Below are 22,696 nucleotides of genomic sequence, written 5' to 3'. Positions count from 1 at the left end.
GGTGAAAGTGGGTTGTTAAAGTCCCCTACTATGATTGTGTTACTGTTGATTTCCCCTTTTATGGCTGTTAGTATTTGCCTTATGTATTGAGGTGCTCCTATGTTGGGTGCATAAATATTTACAATTGTTATATCTTCTTCATGGATCAATCCCCTGATCATTATGTAGTGTCCTTCTTTGTCTCTTGTAATAGTTTTTATTTTAAAGTCTATTTTGTCTGATATGAGAATTGCTACTCCAGCTTTCTTCTGATTTCCATTTGCATGGAATATCTTTTTCCATCCCCTCACATTCAGTCTGTTTGTGTCCCTAGGTCTGAAGTGGGTCTCTTCTAGACAGCATATGTATGGGTTTTGTTTTTGTATCCATTCAGCCAGTCTGTGTCTTTTGGTGGGAGCATTTAATCCAATTACATTTAAGGTAATTATCGTTATGTATGTTCCTATTACCATTTACTTAATTGTTTCGGGTTTGTTCTTGTAGGTCTTTTCCTTCCTTGTGTTTCTTGCCTAGAAAAGTTCCTTTAGCATTTGTTGTAAAGCTTGTTTGGTAGTGGGGTGTTAAAGTCCCCTACTATGATTGTGTTACTGTCGATTTCCCCTTTTATGGCTGTTAGTATTTGCCTTATGTATTGAGGTGCTCCTATGTTGGGTGCATAAATATTTACAATTGTTATATCTTCTTCATGGATCGATCCCTTGATCATTATATAGTGTCCTTCTTTGTCTCTTGTTATAGTTTTTACTTTAAAGTCTATTTTGTCTGATATGAGAATTGCTACTCCAGCTTTCTTCTGATTTCCATTTGCATGGAATATCTTTTTCCATCCCCTCACTTTCAGTCTGTATGTGTCCCTAGGTCTGAAGTGGGTCTCTTGTAGACAGCATATATATGGGTCTTGTTTTTGTTTCCATTCAGCCAGTCTGTGTCTTTTGGTGGGAGCATTTAATCCATTTACATTTAAGGTAATTATCGATATGTATGGTTCTATTACCATTTACTGAATTGTTTCGGGTTGTTCTTGTAGGTCTTTTCCTTCTCTTGTGTTTCTTGCCTAGAGAAGTTCCTTTAGCATTTGTTGTAAAGCTGGTTTGGTGGTGCTGAACTCTCTCAGCTTTTGCTTGTCTGTAAAGGTTTTAATTTCTCCCTCATATCTGTATGAGATCCTTGCTGGGTTGAGTAATCTTGGTTGTAGGTTTTTTTCCTTCATCACTTTAAGTCTGTCCTGCCACTCCCTTCTGGCTTGGAGAGTTTCTGCTGAAAGATCCGATGTTAACCTTATGGGGATTCCTTTGTGTGTTATTTGTTGTTTTTCCCTTGCTGCTTTTAATATGTTTTCTTTGTATTTAATTTTTGACAGTTTGATTATTATGTGTCTTGGCGTGTTTCTCCTTGGATTTATCCTGTATGGGACTCTCTGTGCTTCCTGGATTTGATTAACTATCTCCTTTCCCATATTAGAGACGTTTTCAACTATAATCTCTTCAAATATATTCTCAGTCCCTTTCTTTTTCTCTTCTTCTTCTGGGACCCCTATAATTCGAATGCTGGTGTGTTTAATGTTGTCCCAGAGGTCTCTGAGACTGTCCTCAGTTCTTTTCATTCTTTTTTCTTTATTCTGCTCTGCAGTAGTTATTTCCACTATTTTATCTTCCAGGTCACTTATCCGTCCTTCTGCCTCAGTTATTCTGCTACTGAGCCCATCTAGAGTATTTTTCATTTCATTTATTGTGTTGCTCATCGTTGCTTGCTTCCTCTTTATTTCTTCTAGGTCCTTGTTAACTGTTTCTTGCAATTTGTCTATTCTATTTCCAAGATTTTGAATCATCTTTACTATCATTATTCTGAATTCTTTTTCAGGTAGACTGCCTATTTCCTCTTCATTTGTTAGGTCTGGTGTGATTTTATCTTGCTCCTTCATCTGCTGTGTGTTTTTCTGTCTTCTCATTTTGCTTATCTTTGGTCCTTGAATGAAGCTGGGTCTTGGTGTTGAGGTGGAGATCTCTGGGAGATGTTCGCCGTTTGATATTGCGTGGAGCTGGGAGGTCTCTTGTGGACCAGTGTCCTGAGGTTGGTTCTCCCACCTCAGAGACACAGCCGTGATGCCTGGCTGGAGCAACGGCTCAAAATAAAAGGGAGAAAAAATAGAAAGGAAAGAAAGGAAGGAAGGAAGGAATTAAGGAAGGGAGGAACGAAGAAAGGAAGGGAGGAAGAAAGGAAGAAATGAAGGAAGGAAGCAAGAAAGGAAGGAAGGAAGGGAGGAAGGAAGGGAAGAAAGAAGGGAGGAAGGGAGAAAGGAAGAAAGGGAGGGAGGAAGGAAAGTTTGGGCTTAGTGTATAATTCCATTTGGAATTTATTCTATATAAGTAATATAAGGATCCAATCTTGCCAGAAAAGGGAGGAAGAAAGGAAGGAAAGAAGGGAGGAAGGAAGGGAGGAAGGAAGGAAGGAAGGAGGGAAGAAAGGAAGGAAGAAAGAAAGGAAGAAAAAAAGGAAGAAGACAAAATGAAGTAGCTTAAAATATAGTTATTAAAATAAAAAATAATTATTAAGAAGAAAAATTTTTTTAAAAAACGGGTTGGTCAGAACCTTAGGACAAATGGTGAAAGCAAAGCTATACAAACAAAATCTCACACAGCAGCACACACATACACACTCACAATAAGAAAAAAAGGGGAAAATAATAGTATATCTTGCTCCCAAAGTCCACCTCCTCAACTTGGGATATTTTGCTGTCTATTCAGGTTTTCCACAGATGCAGGGCACTTCAGGTTGATTGTGGAGTTTTAATCCGCTGCTTCTGAGGCTGCTGGGAGAGACCTCCCCCGCTCCTATTTTTTCGCACAGCTCCTGGGGTTCAGCTTTGGACTTGGCCCTACCTCTGCGTGTAGGTCGTCCGAGGGCGTCTGCTCTTCACTCAGACAGGACGGGGTTAAAGGAGCAACTGATTCGGGGGCTCTGGCTCACTCAGGCCGGGGGGAGGGAGGGGCACGGATGCGGGGTGAGCCTGCGGCGGCAGAGGCCGGCGTGACGCTGCACCGGCCCGAGGCGCGCCACGCGTTCTCCCGGGGAAGCTGTCCCTGGATCCCGGGACCCCGGCAGTGGCGGGCTGCACAGGCTCCTGGGAGGGGAGGTGTGGAGAGTGACCTGTGCTCCCACACAGGCCTCTTGGTGGCGGCAGCAGCAACCCTAGTGTCCCACACCCGTCTCTGGTGTCCGCGCCGACAGTCACGGCTCGCGCCCGTTTCTGGAGCTCCTTTACGCGGTGCGCTTAATCCCCTCTCCTCTCGCACCAGGAACCAAAGAGGCAAGAAAAAGTCTCTTGTCTCTGGCAGCTCCGCGCCCGTTTCTGGAGCTCCTTTACGCAGCGCCCTTAAGCCCCTCTCCTCGCGCCCCAGGAAGCAAAGAGGGAAGAGAAGGTCTCTTGTCTCTTTGGCAGCTCCGCGCCCTTTTCTGGAGCTCCTTTACGCAGCGCGCTTAAACCCCTCTCCTCGCACACCAGGAAACAAAGAGGCAAATAAAAGTCTCCTGTCTCTTCGGCAGCTCCGCGCCCGTCTCTGGAGCTCCTTTAGGTGGCGCGCTTAAGCCCCTCTCCTCGCGCACCAGGAAGCAAAGAGGGAAGAGAAGGTCTCTTGCCTCTTCAACAGCTCCAGACTTCTCCCGGACTCCCTCCCGGCTAGCCGTGCTGCACTAACCCCTTCAGGCTGTTTTCACTCTTGCGAACACCAGTCCTCTCCCTGCGATCCGACCGAAGCCCGAGCCTCAGCTCCCAGCCCCCGCCCGCCCCGGCGGGTGAGCAGACAAGCCTCTTGGGCTGGTGAGTGCCGGTCGGCACGGATCCTCTTTGCAGGAATCTCTCCGCTTTGCCCTCCACACCCTGTTGCTGCACTCTCCTCCGCGGCTCCGAAGCTTCCCCCCTCCACCACCAGCAGTCTCCGCCCGCAAAGGGGCATCTAGTGTGTGGAAACCTTTCCTCCTTCACAGCTCCCTCCCACTGGTGCAGGTCCCGTCCCTATTCTTTTGTCTCTGTTTATTCTTTTTTCTTTTGCCCTACCCAGGTACGTGGGGTGTTTCTTGCCTTTTGGGAGGTCCGAGGTTTTCTGCCAGCGTTCAGTGGGTGTTCCATAGGAGTTGTTCCACGTGTAGATATATTTCTGATGTATCTGTGAGGAGGAACGTGATCTCCGCATCTTACTCTTCCTCCATCTTCTCTAGTCCCCTCATCAGTTTAACTATATAGTGCCACTCCCTTCAGACTTGCAGAATTTCTGCTGAAAAATCAGCTGAAAACCTTATGGGGATTCCCTTGTATGTTACTTGTATCTTTTCCCTTGTGGCTTTTAATATTCTTTGTCTTTCATTTTTGACAGTTTGATTAATATGTGTCTCATCATGTTCCTCATTGGGTTTATCTTGTATGGTTCTCTGTGCTTCCTGGATTTGAGTGAGTGTTTCCTTTCTCATGTTAGGGAAGTTTTCAGCAATTATCTATTCAAATATTTTCTCACGTCCTTTCTCTCTTTTCCTTCTGGGACTCCTATAATGCAAATATTTGTGTGTTTAATAGTGTTCCAGAGATCTCTGAGACTGACCTTATTTCTTTTCATATTTTTTCTTTATTCTGTTCCACAGCTGTGATTTCCACCACTCTTTCAGTGAGTTATTCGTTCTTCTGCCTCAGTTATTCTGCTATTGATTCCTCTAGTGTATTTTTCATTCCAGTTATTGTATTGTTCATCTCTGTTTGTTCTTTAAATCTGCTAGCTTTTTGTTAATCATCTCTTGTATCGTCTCAATCGTGCCTCCGTTCTTTTTCCAAGATCTTGGACCATCCTTACTATCATTACCCTAAATTCTCTTTCAGGCAGGTTGCCTATCTCCACTTCATTTAGTCGTTCTTGTGGGTTTTTGTCTTGTTCCTTCATCTGGAACATATTTATCTACCATCTCATTTTGTCTAACTTTCTGTGTTTGTGGTTTCCTTTCTGCTGGCTGCAGGATCATAGCTCCTCTTGCTTCTGGTGTCTGCCCCTTGGTGGGTGAAGTTGGTCCTGGTGTTTGTGCAGGCTTCCTGGTGGGAGGGACTGGTGCCTGCCCACTGGTGGGTTCAGCTGGGTCTTGTCCCTGTAGTGGGCAGTGCTGTGTCAAGTGGTGTGTTTAGAGGTGGCTGTGAGCTCCCTAAGGCTTTAGGCAGCCTGTCTGCTAATGGGTGGGGCTGTTCCTATCCTGCTGTTTGTTTGGCCTGAGGCATTCCAGCACTGGAGCCTGCAGGCTGTTTGGTAGGGCCAGGTCTTGATGCCAAAATAGTGACCTCCAGGAGAGGTAATGCTTATCAATATTCTCTGGGGCCTCTGCCACCAGTGTCCTTGCTCCCTCCCCAGTCAGCCACAGCCTACCCCTCCCTCCCCAGGACACCCTCCAAGACTCATAGGTAGGTCCAGCCTTGGCTTCTATGGAGTTACTGCTTTGGGCTGGGTCCCAGTGTACGTGAAATCTTGTGTGCGCCCTCTAAGAGTGGAGTCCCTGTTTGCCCCAGTCCTGTGGAGTTCCTGCACTCAAGCCCCACTGGCCTTCAAAGCCAAATGCTCTGGGGGTTCCTCCTCCTGATATCAGACCCTCAGGCTGGGGAACCTGACATGGGGCCCAGGACCCTCACTCCTGTGGGAGAGCCTCCCTCCTACCATCTTGTTGTGGCTCCTTCTTTGTCTTTGAATCTAAAATATCTCTTTTTTGGTCGGTCCCTGTCTTTTTTGTTGATGGCTGTTCAGCAGTTATTTGTGATTTTGGTGTTTTCATGAGAGGAGGTAGGCTCAAGTCCTTCTACTCCACCATGTTTTCCAGAAGAGCGGGGCTTCCTTTAGTTTGGATGCTTGCTGTCTCTTTCTTTAGCGTGTGCTGGCTGTTATCCCCTTGATATGGGGTGTGCAGGTGCAGTGGCCCTTGTGCACTCCCGGGATGGCGGGGGCAGTGCTTGGTGCCTGTTCGCAGGTCTCGTAACAGTAGCTGCTGTCCGTGTATTCCTGGGAGACTGGGGGCAGCGCTTGGCACCCGCTTGCGTGTCTCATAGCAGCGACTCACGCCCACCCATGGAGCACTGGTAGGCGGTGTCCTGTTGCCTGGGAGCGCTCACAGGGAAAGAAGCTCTTTTGGTGGTCCAACTCCTCTCCTCACGCCCCCTCCCTGTAATGGCGCCTTACCTCTCTGGCAGGCCCAGGCGTCTTCCAAGTACCCCCTCAGTTGCCACACTCCAGCCTCTTCAGGCTGTCTCCATGCAGCCATCCCCGGTCCTTTCCCTGGGTCTGACCTCTGAAGCCTGAGCTTTAGCTTCACCCAGCCCCCACCTGCACCGGAAGATGAGAGTCTCAGGCTGGGGCGCGCAGGGTGGCGGTGCCGACCTCCTCTGCAGGTTACTCTCCGTTTTGCCTTACGCCCACCAGTTGCTGCACGCTCCTTCGAGGCTCTGAAGCTCCCCCTCCAGCCAGGCTCACCTTCCTGCGGGTGAGGAGACTTCCCAAGGTGTGGAAATCTTTCCTCCTTCACAGCTCCCTCCCTGGGACGCAAGCCCCATCCCAATTTCTTTCTTTTTCTTTTTCCTTTTGTCCTACGCAGTTACATGGAGGTTTTCTTGCCCTTTCAGAAGTCTGAGGCCTTCTGCCGGCGTTCAATAGGTGTTCTGTGCGTATCGTTCCACTTGTAGGTGTATTTTTAATGTTTTTGTGGGAGCAGGTGAGCTCCCCATCCTGGTCCTCCGCCATCTTGATCTCATCCCTTCTATCTGGTGCGTTTTAACCTCTTTCCTGTAGGTTAGGACTGCAGTCAGGGAAGTGGAGCTGTTGTCGGAGGTGGATCAGTACCTCTCAGCAGGATGATAAATTGCTCATCAGGAGCATAGCAGTGTCTTGCAGTTAATTTATGTGCCTTAAATCCATCAAAACCCAGGATGACGCTTAGGTCATCAAAATAGTCCTGAGATACGTACAGCTGGAGAGTGTCTGGTTTTTGGGGGGCCCCCAAAGGCAGGGGGCCATGGAGACAGGCTTCCAAGAGTCTGGACAGACCTGACTCTGCACACACGCTTTTGGTGCTCACCCTTCCTGCCACCTGGAACCTTTTGTCTTATATTCTCTTTGGATCCCCCAGCCCCTGCATAGGGCTGGCTGTGTAACTGGTACTGAACACTGAAAATCACCTCATGAAACCCGTTCTTGGTGTCTGGGGTGGCCTCCCCTGGAGGTGCAAAGGGTGGCAGGACTCGCAGAGCTAATATCCCTTACTAAGGCCAGCAGTCCTGATCCCTGATTCAGGAACCGACGTCCCAGTGATCCTTTTACTAGTTGGGACTCCTGGTGGCAAGTGACAGAAAGGAAGGGGGCGGACTGGCTCAGGTCAGCAGGCATGAGGGCCCCGCTGTCCTCCTCTGTGCAGCTCCCACCTCGGGCAGCACTCCCGCTCCCAGCCTCCGTTCAATCTGTCAGCAGCCCCAGGAACAGAGCCGGCCTCACCCCCTGCAGCTGAGTAAACATCGTAGACTAGAGTCTCCTGGGCCCATCCTGGGTGTGGGGCCCGTCAGTCTCCTGGGCCCATCCTGGGTGTGGGGCCCGTCACGGTGGCTGGAAGGATGCTGGAGCCCAGGGATGCACCACTTTGGCCAGCCCGGTGCCCCGCCTTGGATCCCGTGTCTAAACAGCCTGGAGTGGAGATGGGTGGTTCCTGAGAACAGCTGGATGTTGGGGCAAGCAGGAGGGGGGCCGTGCTGGCTTGCGTGTCCACCATGCCCACCCATCGTCACAGCTACCTCGGCAGCATCCACAGCTGTCTCAGCCTGCATCTTCTCTGGGCCTGGAGGGCAGCTGGGCGAGCACCGCAGTGGATGTTAGTGAGGTGAGCTTTATGCACCATATGCGTCTCAGCTTCATCATTTAGTCCAGTCAAGTGGTCACTCTGTGCCGGGTCCCATCAGCACCGCACACGGTCCCCACCTTCACGGACCAGAGATGCAGGAGGCAGATAAGCGCTTGATGCTAAGTTGTGACGGGTGCTGCGAAGGCAGAAGTAGGGGAGTGTGGGAGGGGGTGACCTCAACAAGGTGGCCACTCTCAGGAGGCGTGAGAGTGAGCCACTCAGGAAAAATGGGGTGGGCAGGGGCGCGTTCCAGGCAGAAGAACAGCACGTGAAAAGGTCCTGAGGCCAGTGACAAGTCCGGCGCAGCCTGAGGGGCAGCTCTTTGGGACGTGGCAGGATGTGAGGACACAGGGGTAGCCAGTGGAGACCTGGAGGCCACAGTAGGGACCTGGGACTTTACTGAGGGTGCTGGGACGGCCCTGGAGAGTTTTGAGCTGGGCGTGGTGTGATCCAGGTGACTCTGTTTAAAAGGTAACTCTGGTCTCTGGATGAGTTCAGACCCTGGAGGGCGTGAGCAGAGGCAGAGGCTGGCGAGGGGTGTTTCTGTTAGTCCAGGGGTAGGGGGCGGGGGTCAGGTCCAGGGCTCGGGTAGGAGGCGCGGCCACAGGACATGTGGTGGCCTGGTTGTTGGGACGATGGGATGTGAGCAACAAAGAGTGTGTTGGTGGCATTTCCCAGACCGAGGGAGGAGCAGGTTTGGGGGGAGTGCTGGACATGTTACAGCTGAGGTAACGCTTCGGCTTCCGGGTATTTTCTGGTGGAGGTAGGAGCCTGAGGTGGGGCACACAGCATCCAGGGCCCCCGGCTTTCGGGCCTGTCCTCCCACACCACCGGCCTGGAGCTGAAGGGCAGCCCCGGGCACACGTGGGCCTGGGTGGAGACTCGATTCGCAGTCTCTGCAGCCCCCTCCCTGTGTCTGGGCCTCAGTCTCCTTGTCTGGAAACTGGGGCCAGTGAGACTCTGCACCCCCCCAGAATCCTGGTGCCCCAGGGCCGTCCCTGGAAGACTGGCTCAGGTCCGGGCGCCTCCTCGGAGGAGGCGGGACAGACAGGGGAGACGGCCCTCCTGGCAGGCGCTGCTGCCCTCGGCTCTGCTCAGAAGAGCCTGGGCCGGCAACCGTCTGGGGGTGGGAACCCGCTTGGGTGTGTCCGTGCGTCGCGGGCTCTCGGCCGGGGTGGGAGTTGGCATCAGCGGGCAGGCATCCTGGTGCTGAGCGAGACAGAGTCAGCTCAGGGGCCCCGGGCTGCACACTCAGCGTTGCCCTTGGAGAGGTCGCCACTTGACCTCATTCTCAGGGCAAACATGGCTGCTCTGTTGGGGTTTGCCCTGCTTTTTGGCACCTTCTCAGTCTTTGAGTCCTGCTTCGTCTTGCCCTTAACGCCCTCCTAAGAGAGTCTCCACCTGGATCCCTCCCAGTGCGGCCCTGTTAACTGACCCCCAGAGTGGAGGGGGGCCCAGCCCATTCCCACAGCCTCAGTGCCGGCTGCCTCAGCGTGGACCTGGGCCCGGGAGGGAGGGAAGCGTGCCACATGGGGCCAGAAAACCCAAGAGGGCCTTCGCCTGACGGGCTGAGAGTGTGTGTCCACATGTGACTGTGGGAGGAAAACAGGGCCATCCACTCTCTGGCTAGCCCCAGGGCCAGGCCCTGTGGGCAGCCTCTGAGCCCACTACCCGCCCCCAGGAGCAGCTACTAGTGACGTCCTGTTCGCACGGCAGAGAGCTGGCATTCCAACCCGGAGCTGTCTGTAAAGTGAGTCCAGGAGGAGTTGGGCACCACGCATGGGTGTCCAAGCCCCAGCATTCAAGGCTACGTTCCCGTGGAGCTCAGAAGCAGCCTGGTTTCCTGGCTGGGGTGGGGCACAGGGCAAGGGCAGTGAGGTGCTCAGGGACCCGGAGCAGATGGGGCCTGTGGAACAGCAGGAACCGAGGTCAAGCCTCAGCATCAGGGCCCTGAATTGGAGTCCTCGGAGCCAGTCCCCCAGGTGGCACACAGATCAAAGGCCACGTCCCTCCAACAGCTCAGACACGTGGGAGCCGGATGGACGGTCACCAGGTGGATGGCCACATTTGGGAAAGTGCCCGGTGATCAAGGAGGCAGAAGCCGGAATGAGGATTTAGCAGTCACGTGAGATTTGGGGAGCCGTGTTGCAAGGCTGGAATTCAGGTTGGGCAATTCAGACCTGGGGGGGCAGGGGGGCTTCCCAGGAAGCCTCTGCGGCCAGGTCAGCGCAGTCTCTCATCTCTGCAGTGCCTGGCCCCAGGGCCAGGCTCGGAGGTCAAGCTCTGTAAATAATTGCCAACGAGTGAGGGACTCTCGGAGGCCCAAGCAGAGCAGGGACTTTGTCTTACACTAGAGAAAACTAAGCTGCAGAGGAGGGGAGAGGTGCCCTAGGACAGGTGGTAGAGTGGGGACCACCGTGTACAGCCTGGACGTCGGGTCCAGCACTCTCCCGCCCCTGTGGGCTGCACACGGACTCACACCCCACCCTCAGGCGAACCTCTAACCTGGAGCTCAGTGCTCCGCGGTGGCAGGTTTGCACTGCAGGGACTCTGACGGGTCATCGGCCCGCAGTCCGCCTGGAGCTCGGGGGCCAGAGCGGCAAGGCCAGGCCCAGCCCCTGTGTCTTCCCTGCCCCAGCCCGGGAGCAGGGGCCTTGCCCGGGCAGCTCTGATCGCGTCACTCGGTGGCTTCCCTGGCTCTTTGCCAGGAGAGGAGTGCGCAAGGGAGAGAGCAGTGCACTTGGACGGTAATTTACCATCCAGTGAAGCATGAGATCGCAGCCTTCCTTTACCAGATTATGACTTAAGTACAAAATTGACTTGGAGCTGGGAGTGGGGGGAGTTTACACTTCTGAAAATAAAAATGAAAAAGAAGGGGTTTTTCTGGCCTCCTTACCAGCGGGAAGGAGGAAGCCCAGGCTTTTGGGGTCAGGACGCTGAATGCAGTTTGCTTTTTGGCCACTTTCTCTTGAGGCCTAGGATCTTTGCCTGCCGTCTGGCTGAGCCTCATTCCCATAGTACCACAGTGGGGTCTTGGGCCATGCCATCGGCCAGACTTTAATTCAAGTGCTTTGGAATCCCCACGTTCCAGCGGGCGACGAGCCTGTGTCTCTCTGCGCTGGGGAGCCACACCCTGAGCCCTAAGTCCCGGGCCCGGCAGAGGACGCCAGACGAGGGGGCAGGTGGAGCGTTCGCTGTGGCCCGGGAGCCTGGAGTCGCCTGTCGGGACCAGGGAGGCTCCGATGGCTGCAGGTTTTCCTGCTGCTTTGGTTGAGGCAAATCTGGATTGCTTTAGCGTCCCACTGTCACCCAGGACTTGGTCTTGGCTTCCCCCTGGGAGAGCAGGTGTCCAGAGGGTGAGCCACAGGCTAGCTGGCCTCATCTCCACACCTTGTTTATCGCAGCTGGGTCCGGAGGCCTCTGGAGAGCCCTGGATTTGCAGAACGTGTCTATGCTGAGCGCTTGGGCTGTGACAGCAGTTCTTGGGGAACTTTCCAAGGGCAAGGGGTGTGAGGGGCGTGGCCAGGGCTGCTTGGAGCCCAGCTCAGGACAGGGCGCGCTGGGAGCAGAGGGGGGCGTAAGGCTCTGCTTGGGGTCTGTGGCTCCTTGGGAACGGCTTTCAAAAGTCTCCCTGCAGGAATCCCAGTCTCCTTGGGCAAATGGGGCGTAGAGATTGGGCTGGAACCAGACAGCCCATGAGGGAATTCTGGCTGCAGCGCGTGAGGCAGCCACTTTGTGTCTCTGAGCCTTGGCTTCCCCGGCTGCAGAATGGGGCCACACAGTAGCAGCCCTGGACGGTGGAATACGTCCAGAGCACATGCTCCTTAGCACTGCCCTGCTGTCTTCTTAACCAGGCTGGGGACACTATTGCACGTTCTAGCAGCCACGGGAGGCAGCTGCAGCTCGAGGTCACCCAAGGAGGCTCGTATCCAGAGCTGGTGCAAAAGCGGTTGGTCTGAACCCCAGCCTCTACCATCCGAGTCGTCCTTGGCTGGCAGATTGAGGGGTGGGGCTTGGGCTGGGTTTGGCAGAGCCGAGCAGAGAGCAGGCGTGGAGGGGGTGGGCCGGCCAGGCTTGGGGGCTGAGCGGGGAGCCTTGGGGGCGCCAGGCCCTGGCCCCTCTCACCTGTGGCCTTGTCCCCCCCCGGCAGGTTGGCTCAGCATGTCGGTCAGCGTCCATGAGACCCGCAAGTCGCGGAGCAGCACGGGCTCCATGAACATCACGCTGTTCCACAAGGCCTCGCACCCCGACTGCGTGCTGGCGCACCTCAACACGCTGCGCAAGCACCGCATGTTCACGGACGTCACGCTCTGGGCCGGCGACCGCGCCTTCCCCTGCCACCGCGCCGTGCTGGCCGCCTCCAGCCGCTACTTCGAGGCCATGTTCAGCCACGGCCTGCGGGAGAGCCGCGACGACACGGTCAACTTCCAGGACAACCTGCACCCCGAGGTGCTGGAGCTGCTGCTGGACTTCGCCTACTCGTCCCGCATCGTCATCAACGAGGAGAACGCAGAGTCGCTGCTCGAGGCGGGCGACATGCTGCAGTTCCACGACGTGCGCGACGCGGCCGCCGAGTTCCTGGAGAAGAACCTGTTCCCGTCCAACTGCCTGGGCATGATGCTGCTGTCGGACGCCCACCAGTGCCGCCGGCTCTACGAGTTCTCGTGGCGCATGTGCCTGGTGCACTTCGAGGCCGTGCGGCAGAGCGAGGACTTCAACAGCCTGTCCAAGGACACCCTGCTGGACCTCATCTCGAGTGACGAGCTGGAGGCGGAGGACGAGCGCGTGGTCTTCGAGGCCATCCTGCAGTGGGTCAGGCACGACCTGGAGCGGCGCAAGGCCCACCTGCCCGAGCTGCTGCGCGGCGTGCGGCTGGCCCTGCTGCCGTCCGACTGCCTGAAGGAGGCCGTGTCGGGCGAGGCCCTGCTCATGGCCGACGAGCGCACGCGGCTCATCGTGGACGAGGCGCTGCGCTGCAAGGCCCGCATCCTACAGAACGACGGCGTGGTCACCAGCCCCTGTGCCCGGCCGCGCAGGGCCGGACACACGCTGCTCATCCTCGGGGGCCAGACCTTCATGTGTGACAAGATCTACCAGGTGGACCACAAGGCCAAGGAGATCATCCCCAAGGCGGACCTGCCCAGCCCCCGCAAGGAGTTCAGCGCCTCGGCCATCGGCTGCAAGGTCTACGTGACCGGGGGCCGGGGCTCCGAGAACGGGGTCTCCAAGGACGTGTGGGTGTACAACACCGTCCACGAGGAGTGGTCCAAGGCGGCGCCCATGCTCATCGCCCGCTTCGGCCACGGCTCGGCCGAGCTGGAGAACTGCCTCTACGTGGTCGGGGGGCACACGTCCCTGGCTGGCGTCTTCCCGGCCTCGCCGTCTGTCTCCCTGAAGCAGGTGGAGAAGTACGACCCCGGGGCTAACAAGTGGACGATGGTGGCCCCGCTGAGGGATGGCGTCAGCAATGCCGCGGTCGTGAGCGCCAAGCTGAAGCTCTTTGTCTTCGGGGGGACCAGCATCCACCGGGACATGGTGTCCAAAGTCCAGTGCTACGACCCCGCAGAGAACCGGTGGACGATCAAGGCCGAGTGTCCCCAGCCTTGGCGGTACACCGCTGCCGCCGTGCTGGGCAGCCAGATCTTCATCATGGGAGGCGACACGGAGTTCACGGCTGCCTCGGCCTACCGCTTCGACTGCGAGACCAACCAGTGGACGCGGATCGGGGACATGACTGCCAAGCGCATGTCCTGCCACGCCCTGGCCTCGGGCAACAAGCTCTACGTGGTGGGGGGCTACTTCGGGACCCAGCGGTGTAAGACCCTGGACTGCTATGACCCCACCTCGGACACGTGGAACTGCATCACCACCGTGCCCTACTCGCTTATCCCCACGGCCTTTGTCAGCACCTGGAAGCACCTGCCTGCATGAGGCGCACCTGTAGAGCCCAACCAGGTGAGCCCCCGCACCCCAGGCCTGATCCCACCCCGGGTAAAGGCTGCATCTTCCGCGGAAGGCCGGGCGAGGCAGGACCGCAGGTGACTGGGGGGCTCTGGGACCCTTCTTAAACTCCGGAGCCCGAGCCTGGCTCTGCCCCTTACTTGCAGTTGATCTTGAGCAAAACACATAACCCCGCTGCCACACGGGGGTGACAATCTTAGACTGGGGCGGTGGTTCCCAGGCATGGCCGTAGGTCAGAGTCCCCGGGGGCCTTCTGACAATCCTCTGTAGAGTCTAGGCCAACCTGTGAAGTCTGAGGGCACAGTCTCCACGCAGGGGCACCCTCCCTCTGACACCAGCTGCGAGGTCGGGGTTCCCCAGAACCGTCTCAGATCCAGCACTCACTGGAAAGACTCATGAATGTGCTGAAGGCATATGTGCACGGTTACGGTTTATTATGGGCAGAGGATACAGACTAAGATCAGAGGGCAGAGATGCATGGGTCAGAGTCCTGCACGGGGGTCCAAATGCAAAGCATCCCTTGTCCGCTCCCCATGGAGTTGGGACACTGTTACTCTCGCAGCATCAGCGAGTGACAGCACGCGCGGAACGCTGCCCGCCAGGGGAGCTCACAAAAGCTGCGGTGTGCAGAATTTTTAGCGGGGCCCCATCACGTGGGCATGACCGATTGATCATGTCCCCGTGGTTTCTGTCAAGTCAGCTGGTCCAGCATGACCCAAAGCCCCCACCCTAAACAAAGACACTCCTGTCAGGTGTGACCCAGATCACCTCCCAGAAGCCAAGGGCAAAGGCCAGGTCTCTGTTGGGGCAAGGCCACAAATTCTTTCCTACTCAAATGCTAAGCCTAGGCCTCGCCCTAGGCCATTCAGGGCCTCTGGGGCCCAGGCCTCAGTGGCCGTTATAGCTCCAGGTGAGTCCGTGTACAGCCAAGGTGAGAGCCCCACCCTGGGGAGCCCTTGAGAGGCAACAGGAGGGGAGTGGATGGAGGGCTGGGAGGGAGGCGGGGGCTGGCGCCATGGGGCCGGGTGCCACTGTGGACATCTGGTGGTTCCAGGGCTCTGGGACCAGACGGCCCTGGGATTGGGTCCTGCCTCTCCTGGGGGCAGCTGTGTGCTCACTGGTGTGCGAGGGAACCTCTTGTCTCCCATCCCTCCGCAAGATGGAGAGAAAGCCTTCCTCAGAGCAGGCGTCACGATTACGTGAGGAACAGCCCCCCAGCAGGGCTTGCTGCAGTGCTGCCCCAGTTACCCCGAGTTATCTTGCTGTCTCTTCTTAGCGCCATCATTATATGAAATCGTTGCCTGAAAAGGGAAGGTGACAGTGGGTGCCAGGGGCAAAGGGACACATTCCGGCACTCTCTGTGGGTGACAGAGGAACAGGGAGACAGGAGGAGGGACTTTCCCAGGGCCCAGGACGGGTGCAGAGTCAGGGGAAGGGACAGGGCGGAAGGAAGGACCAGCATGTCCTGGAGGGCCTCTTCTGAGGGGTGGGCGGGGCCTTTCCTGCAACCCCGCTGGGGCAGGACCCACAGCAGGCACTGAGGTTGGATTAGGGTGTCCTGAGCCAGCCAGTCAGGGGCGCAGGAGCAGGGGCTGCAATGGCGTGGTGGACTCTTGGGCACTGGAGAAGGTCATCCACGGTCAGGTCCCAACTCTTAGCCCTCCTCGGGTCCTTGGCCCTTGAGGCGGTGAGGTCTGGGGACCCCCGGTGGATGGGAGTCAGGAGGCGTAGGTCCTGGGGGCTCTAAGAAGTGGGGTCGGTGGGAGATCCCAGGGTCACGCATGGGGAGCCTTCCCACCCGGCCCCGGGCTGTCCTGTCCACCGAGGTGCTTGTCTGCCCGGCCGGCCCAGCCTCTCCCTGCCCGCACCTGCCTTGTGCTTTTGCAGCTGTGAGGAACCAGCGCCGCACCCTTCACGTTACAGGAACCCCGTCGGGAGCTGGCCAGAGCGGAGAAATTAATTTCCTCGATGACCTGGCGGCTGCTGACAAGAACGCTGAAAGCTGTGCACGGCGAAAGCAATCATACTTAGCTGGGATTGCTTCTGAATGGAATCTGATGTCTCAGCTATTAAATCAAATCCAGCCGTGCCTTCGAGGCCCTTAAAGAGATATGTCCTCTGGCAGGCAAAGCAGGCAGGGCAGGACCCAGCGAAGGCATCAGAGGTACCATACAGGGTGTTTGGCCTCATAAAGGCCAGCCTGGATGAGAATAGGCTTTGTTCTCTTTTAAGGTTTCTCTGCTTTGTTTTGTTTTAATGTGCTCTCTTCCTCTTTGGGAGAAAAATCTGACCAGCAAAATATCTTGGTCCTGGGGAATAGGCTTCAAAGAGAACACTGGCGTTTCCTTGTTGGTTCCCTCTTCCTACACTCTGGGGACTTAGGCTGGTCACCTGTGGGGCCCAAAGGCTCCTCCCGTCTCAGGCCACCCAGCCCAGGCCCGGTGGCTCTGACCCTGTCTGCTGTTTGCCCATCCCCGGGACCCTGGAGGGCAGTTCTTCCCCAAGCGGGAGAGGGTGGGGGGTAGGTCAGTCGGACCCAGTGAGCCCTTTACTTTTCCAGGACCTCCCCCCATTTCAGGGACCGTGGAAGGGTTGGCTCTGACTCTTGCTGGCTGCTTGACCCTGGTTGCTTAACTTCTCTGAGCTTCAGCTTTCTCATCTGGAAAACGGGAATAAAAACTATTACAGTAGTTGAGGAGGAGAGACCGAGTAAGGGGCTGGGTTCAGAGTCCGCTTTTATATGAGGTTGCGAGGAGGTGGGGACGGTGGTGCTAATGGTTTCGGGATGCTTTGGGAGGCAGGGACCTCTGGATGTCCCTGGGCCAGCCCCTCCTTCGGGAAGGGTCCATCCCTCGCGGTTGGGATCGCACTTGCCATTGCCTGGCTGAGTGCCACACGGGCCTTGTTCCTTCCGTGCTCCCCAGCCCACGGCGTGGGTGCTGTGGTCTCAGGAATGAGGATGTGGCAGGCACTGGGGTAGGAAGCTGATGCCTGGGCCCGTCCGGCCCTCCCTCAGCTCCTGGGAAGCGGGGCTCTGTGGCAGGAAGGCTCCCTCCCTCTGCTGCAGCTGGGGCAGTCTCCACAGTGCTGCCAGGACCCGCTGGGGGAGCAGCCCTCACTCGGAAGGCCGCAGACCAGGTGGTCCTGAGCCGGGGGGCTGCAGCAGGTGGGGGGCATGGGAGGGGCCTGTGACAGCAGTGTTGGGTAAGGGGCTGGGCCCACGCACCCTCGACAAGGCTGCAGGTCGTGACAAGCAGAGATTAGCACGCCTGCTGCCCCTCTGGCATGGGCCCCCCACTCTCCACCCAGCCTGGCTGCCAGCTGGAAATCCCCAGTGCCGGGGCCAGAGAACGGCGTCTGTACCCAGTGCATCCCCTGAGTGCCCCTCCCTGCTCTACTGCCCCAGTCCCTCCTGCAGGCATAGGACCGGCCTGGGGTCCTGTCTGCAGTGCCTTTCTGGTCCCCGAACCCCACGTCCATCTCTTAAGACTCCACTTAACTTCAGGAACCACCAGCCAGAGCCCTGCGCTCTGCAACCCCTCCCCATCACCCTGAGTGACTTCCCCCATTCGTCCCCAAGTGCTTTGTTTCCCCATTTCGGACACCACTCGTGAGCTCTGGGTGGTGCCTGCATCCACACCAGGTGCCCCAGTCGTGAGCTCATTTAACCCTCTCAGAAGCATTTGTCATCGGGGCTGCTGTTAACGGAGCTGGCACCTGAGACTTGGCGTAGGTGGCTGGCATCACATTAACAGCTGGTGAGGGTTGGAGTGGGATCTGAGCCCTGGAGCTGCCTCAGGCCTTCAGGCGTCTCTGGAGACCCGGGCACTGGGCACCCCGCATCTGCACCCTGGTGCCGAGGGCAGGCCACACGGTGCTGCCCGGCAGTGGGGTTGGAGTGCTGTGCGGGAAGCTGAACGCCGACAGGACCTCCAGGACCAGCCCTTAGCTCCCGTGTCACATCCGATCCTTGTCCCTAGGTGACAGCGGCCAGCGGTGGCAGGAGGCCCCTGGAGCTGGGGTGGGCGCCCATCTCCCCGGGCTCCCCGCCAAGTGTAGACTAGCTGTGAACGTTCTTTTCTCATGTTCTCTCCCGCTGAGCTCCCAGCTCCCCCAGCCTGCCTCTGGCCTGAGGGCTTCAGAGCGTCGGGGCAGGGGTCCAGGTTGCCGGGAGCCGTAGTCTCCCCGCGGGCATTGTTGGAACCCAGACACTTGGGGTGCCGGGGCACGGGCTCCAGCCCCTCTCTGGGAAGGGCTGAGCCCGTCAGTCCCCTGGGGGGCCCTGCAGGGGACTCGGTTGCCACCAGAGGAGGGCTGATTGAGCACATCCTGTCCTGCCTTAAGAGAGATTGCGCCCGAGAGGCAACCCCGGAGCACAGGATTCAGGGCTGGGCTGGATTCAGGCTGGCCGGGAGGGTGCCCGGGGCAGGAGGGCAGGCCTTTTGCAACACCCCGTGTCCGCCCATCCGCCTGCGCACCCACGGCCTCCCGTTCTGCCTGTGTTCACCAGGGCCGCCCTGTGCCAGGCCCACGATGGGGACGGCGTTAGTGGCTGCCCGCACGGCAGGCCCCCACCAGCACGCCACGGGACAGCGAGGGCAGTCACGGGGCTGGCCGGGGCCACTGTGCACGGGCGGTGGGCTAGACAAGTGTCCTATTGACTGAAAAAAAAAAAAACGCACAACCTAAAGGTTGAGAATTATGTTTTATTTGGAGGACAAAACTGAGGACTTAAGCCTGGGACGCAGCCTCTCAGATAGCTCTGAGGGACTGCTCCAAAGAGGTCATGGGGGGAACCAGCACATATAGGAGTTCTTGCAATGAAGACCAGGTAGTCAGAACATCAAAAGAATATTGTTAAAGAAACCAGACATCTCAAGTTAAGGAATTTAGTGCTTTTCTGTGTATGGGAAGAGGCAAGAGTCTGGGCTCACGGAAGTCATTCCTTTAAGATGCACTTCAGCTGTCAGGGGTCCAGTATCCTGTGCTTCCCGTCCTGAGTCTCCTCAGGGTGCACCGTCGGGGGCGGCTGCAACATCCTTTGTTTACTGACGTGGCGGGCACCATTTTTGCATTGATACATGGTCCCATTTCACAGATGAGGAAACCAGGCCTCAGAGAAGCAACTGCCAGAAATCAGGGCGGCGCAGACCAGCACGGCCATGGGACGCGCCTGAGTGATCCAGGCAGTGTGGCTTCCCAGCTCCTCTGCCTTCAGGGTGCCACCTCTTCCTCAGCAACTCGGGACAGCCCAGAAGGGCCACCCCCCAGGTCAGGGTCCCACAGCCCCTCACCCCTGGCGCAGGGGGCTCTGAGGCTTGGCTGGGGGCCTGCCCCGAGGGGAACCCCACATCTGCTTGGTGTTCTGGCAGGCCCCCAAGCTCTGGGTTCACCGCCTTAGAGCTTCTCAGGATGTTTAGGGGCCTGTGAGGAGCTTGGAGGGATTTGGGGGCCCTTCACCAGCCCCACTGAGAACACAGTGGTCGCCTTGCTCAGCCCACGCATCTGGGAGCTTGCTGACCCCCTGGGCTCGACCAGCTTCCAGCAGAGCTTGAGTCCGCCTTCCAGAAGCCTTGGGAATGAGGGGTGCATCCCACTTGAAGGAAACAGGTCCACAGGTCCCAGTGCTGGCTTGAATTTGTTTCATTATAATGTTACTTAAATACGTACAGACTTACAACTAGATGTAAGCTCTACGTACAGACTTAAAACTAGATGTAAGCTCCCTGTGTTTGTAGCTCTTTCACAGCTGCAGCGCTAACAATTGTACAGGTGAAATACACCCAAAGACGTAAGACCAAGAACGTGGTCTCCGCTAACTGAGGCTTTGTGGAAGCTGTGTTGCCTCCCTCTGCCTCTTGGATGGCTGGATATGCAGGTTTATGGGGAGCTCAGCCCGCCTGTGCAGGGGGCTCCTTCTCTTTTCCTTTTTGGAGCCACCGTGAGACCTCTTTGGGCAGCTCGGTGTGGGTGGAGGTGGGGGGACATCATCTGTGTTCCCTGGCACAAACCTGCCTCCTTGGTCTAGGGCCGCCTCTGAGCCTGTGGCCCTCAGAGAGCTGACCAGAGTAACTGTGCCATCTGACATTGTGGATGGGTGGGGAGTGGGGAACACCCTTGGCAAGAACCCCAAGCTCCCTCCCCTGGTACTCCAGAGAACCTGTTTTTTTGTTTTGTTTTGTTTCGGTACGCGGGCCTCTCACTGCTGTGGCCTCTCCCGTTGCAGAGCGCAGGCTCCGGACGCGCAGGCTCAGAGGCCATGGCTCACAGGTCCAGCCGCTCCGCGGCATGTGGGATCTTCCCGGACCGGGGCACGAATCCGTGTCCCCTGCATCGGCAGGTGGACTCTCAACCACTGTGCCACCAGGGAAGCCCCAGAGAACCTGTTTTTAAAATAGAATCCCACAGGGGTGTGTCTGCCTGTGAAGGCTGAGTGGGCAGTCCGCCCATCGCTGTCCTGAGTGTTCCCCGCTCCCCACCCCTCTAGGTCCTTCCTGGGCCTGCTGTATCCTTTCTTCACTAGGTGTTCGACTCAGGAGCTGCTACCCCAGCCAAGGGCACCACCTCCTGGACACATGTCCACGGCCACATCTCTGCTTGGAGTCGGGCTAGGTTATGCCGAGCTGTCGCTGTGGGTGGGCTTAGAAATGATCACACTGGCCAGCTGCGTTTTCTTCGTTGCTTCCAGGACATTCTACACTAAGCCTTTCGTGTGCATTAGATGGCTCCATCCTTCTCTGGGAGAAGGCAGGTATCTGTCCCCATTTTCCACAGGAAAATGCGAAGCTCAGAGCAGATGCCACACTGATTGAGAACCCAGCACTGGAGTTTGAGCTTCATGACCATGGGGACCATCTGACCTCATTCACCACTGCATCTGTCCTGCAGGGTCTGGGTTGATAGGCTGTGCAGTAAATATCTGTCGTGTGCAGGAATGAATGTGTTGGCTGCTGCCCACAGCTGTACTGTTCTTCCTGGTGACCTGACTGGCCGTGACCATGTCTGCTCCCTCTGCTCTCTGACCATGTCTGCCCTCCCTCTCTCAACATTTCCACCTCACTGGCCTACATTCAGGTTCTCAAAAATATCAATACCAGATTCCTACCCCCAGGCCTTTGCACATGCCATTCCTTCTGCCTGGAGTGCTTTTTGCCTTTCTAGCAAACTCCTGTCTGTCCTGCAGGTCTCAGGTTAAATATTACCTCCTTCCCATACCCTCCACCAAATGAAAAGAAAGTCCTCCTTCTGATCTCTAATTTTTTTTTCTTTTTTTATTATATATTTTATTTTATTATTTTTTAAAATTTTGTTTTATATTGGAGTATAGTTGATTGACAATGTTGTATTAGTTTCAGGTGTACAGCAAAGTGATTCAGTTATACATATACTTGTATCTATTCTTTTTCAAATGCATTTCCCATTTAGATTATTACAGAATATTGAGCAGCGTTCCCTGTTCTGTACAGTAGGTCCTTGTTGGTTATTTCAAATATAGTAGTGTGTACATGTCAACCCCAAACTCCCAATCTATCCCTCCCCCAGCCCTTCCCCCACTCCCGGTAACCATAAGTTTGTTCTCCAAGTCTGTGGCTCTGTTTTGTAAATAAGTTCATTTGTATCATTTTTTTAGATTCTGCATATTAGTGATATCATATGTTTGTCTTTCTCTATCTGACTTACTTCACTTAGTACGATAATCTCCAGGTCCATCCATGTTGCTGGAAATGGCATTATTTTATTCTTTTTAATGGCTGAGTAATATTCCATTATATGTACGTACCACATCGTTACCCATTCATTTGTTGATGGATATTTAGGTTGCTTCCATGTTCTGGCTATTGTAAACAGCGTTGCAATGAACATTGGGGTGCATGTATCCTTTCCAACCATGTTTTTCTCCAACTATATGCCCAAGTATGATTACTGGATCATACGGTAGTTCTATTTGTAGTTTCTTAAGGAACCTTCATACTGTTCTTCATAGTGGCTGTACCAATTTACATTCCCAACAACAGTGTAGGAGGGTTCCCTTTTCTCCACACCCTCTCCAGCATTTATTGTTTGTAGACTTTGATGATGGCCATTTTGACTGGTGTGAGGTGATACTGGAGAGTGTTTGTTTTGTTTTTTTAATTCTTATTTATTTATTTTATTTTTAAATTTCTTTTTAACATCTTTATTGGAGTATAATTGCTTTACAATGGTGTGACAGTTTCTGCTTTACAACAAAGTGAATCAGTTATACATATACATATGTTCCCATATCTCTTCCCTCTTGCATCTCCCTCCATCCCACCCTCCCTATCCCACCCCTCTAGGTGGTCACATAACACCTAGCTGATCTCCCTGTGCCATGCGGCTGCTTCCCACTAGCTATCCATGCTACGTTTGGTAGTGCATATATGTCCATGCCACTCTCTCACTTCATCACAGCTTACCCTTCCCCCTCCCCATATCCTCAAGTCCATGCTCTAGTAGTCTGTGTTTTATTCCCGTCCTACCGCTAGTCTCTTCATGACATTTTTTTCTTAGATTCCATACATATGTGTTAGCATACGGTATTTGTTTTTCTCCTTCCGACTTACTTCGCTCTGTATGACAGACTCCAGGTCCATCCACCTCACTACAAATAACTCAGTTTCATTTCTTTTATGGCTGAGTAATATTACACTGTATATATGTGCCACATCTTCTTTATCCATTCATCTTTTGATGGACACTTAGGTTGCTTCCATGTCCTGGCTATTGTAAATAGAGCTGCAATGAACATTTTGGTACATGACTCTTTTTGAATTATGGTTTTCTCAGGGTATATGCCCAGTAGTGGGATTGC

At 55.3% G+C, this 22,696-nt stretch overlaps 1 protein-coding gene across 1 annotated transcript in view; it reads left to right on the top strand.

The window, feature by feature from the left end:
- Nucleotides 1–22,696, top strand: part of KLHL25 (kelch like family member 25) — a 63,652-nt gene that overhangs the window by 26,770 nt on the left and 14,186 nt on the right. Inside the window, exon 2 of the mRNA XM_024114976.3 lies at nucleotides 12,053–13,857. Within this exon, the coding sequence (XP_023970744.1) occupies nucleotides 12,064–13,833 (1,770 nt within the window). The 5' untranslated portion in view covers nucleotides 12,053–12,063 and the 3' untranslated portion in view covers nucleotides 13,834–13,857. The remainder of the gene's footprint in view (nucleotides 1–12,052; nucleotides 13,858–22,696) is intronic.

The sequence above is a fragment of the Physeter macrocephalus genome, chromosome 11 (genome assembly GCF_002837175.3).
Source record: "Physeter macrocephalus isolate SW-GA chromosome 11, ASM283717v5, whole genome shotgun sequence".
NCBI classification, from domain to species: Eukaryota; Metazoa; Chordata; class Mammalia; order Artiodactyla; family Physeteridae; genus Physeter; species Physeter macrocephalus.
Note: the sequence above shows the minus strand (reverse complement) of the source record. Positions and strands in the feature narration are given on the sequence as shown.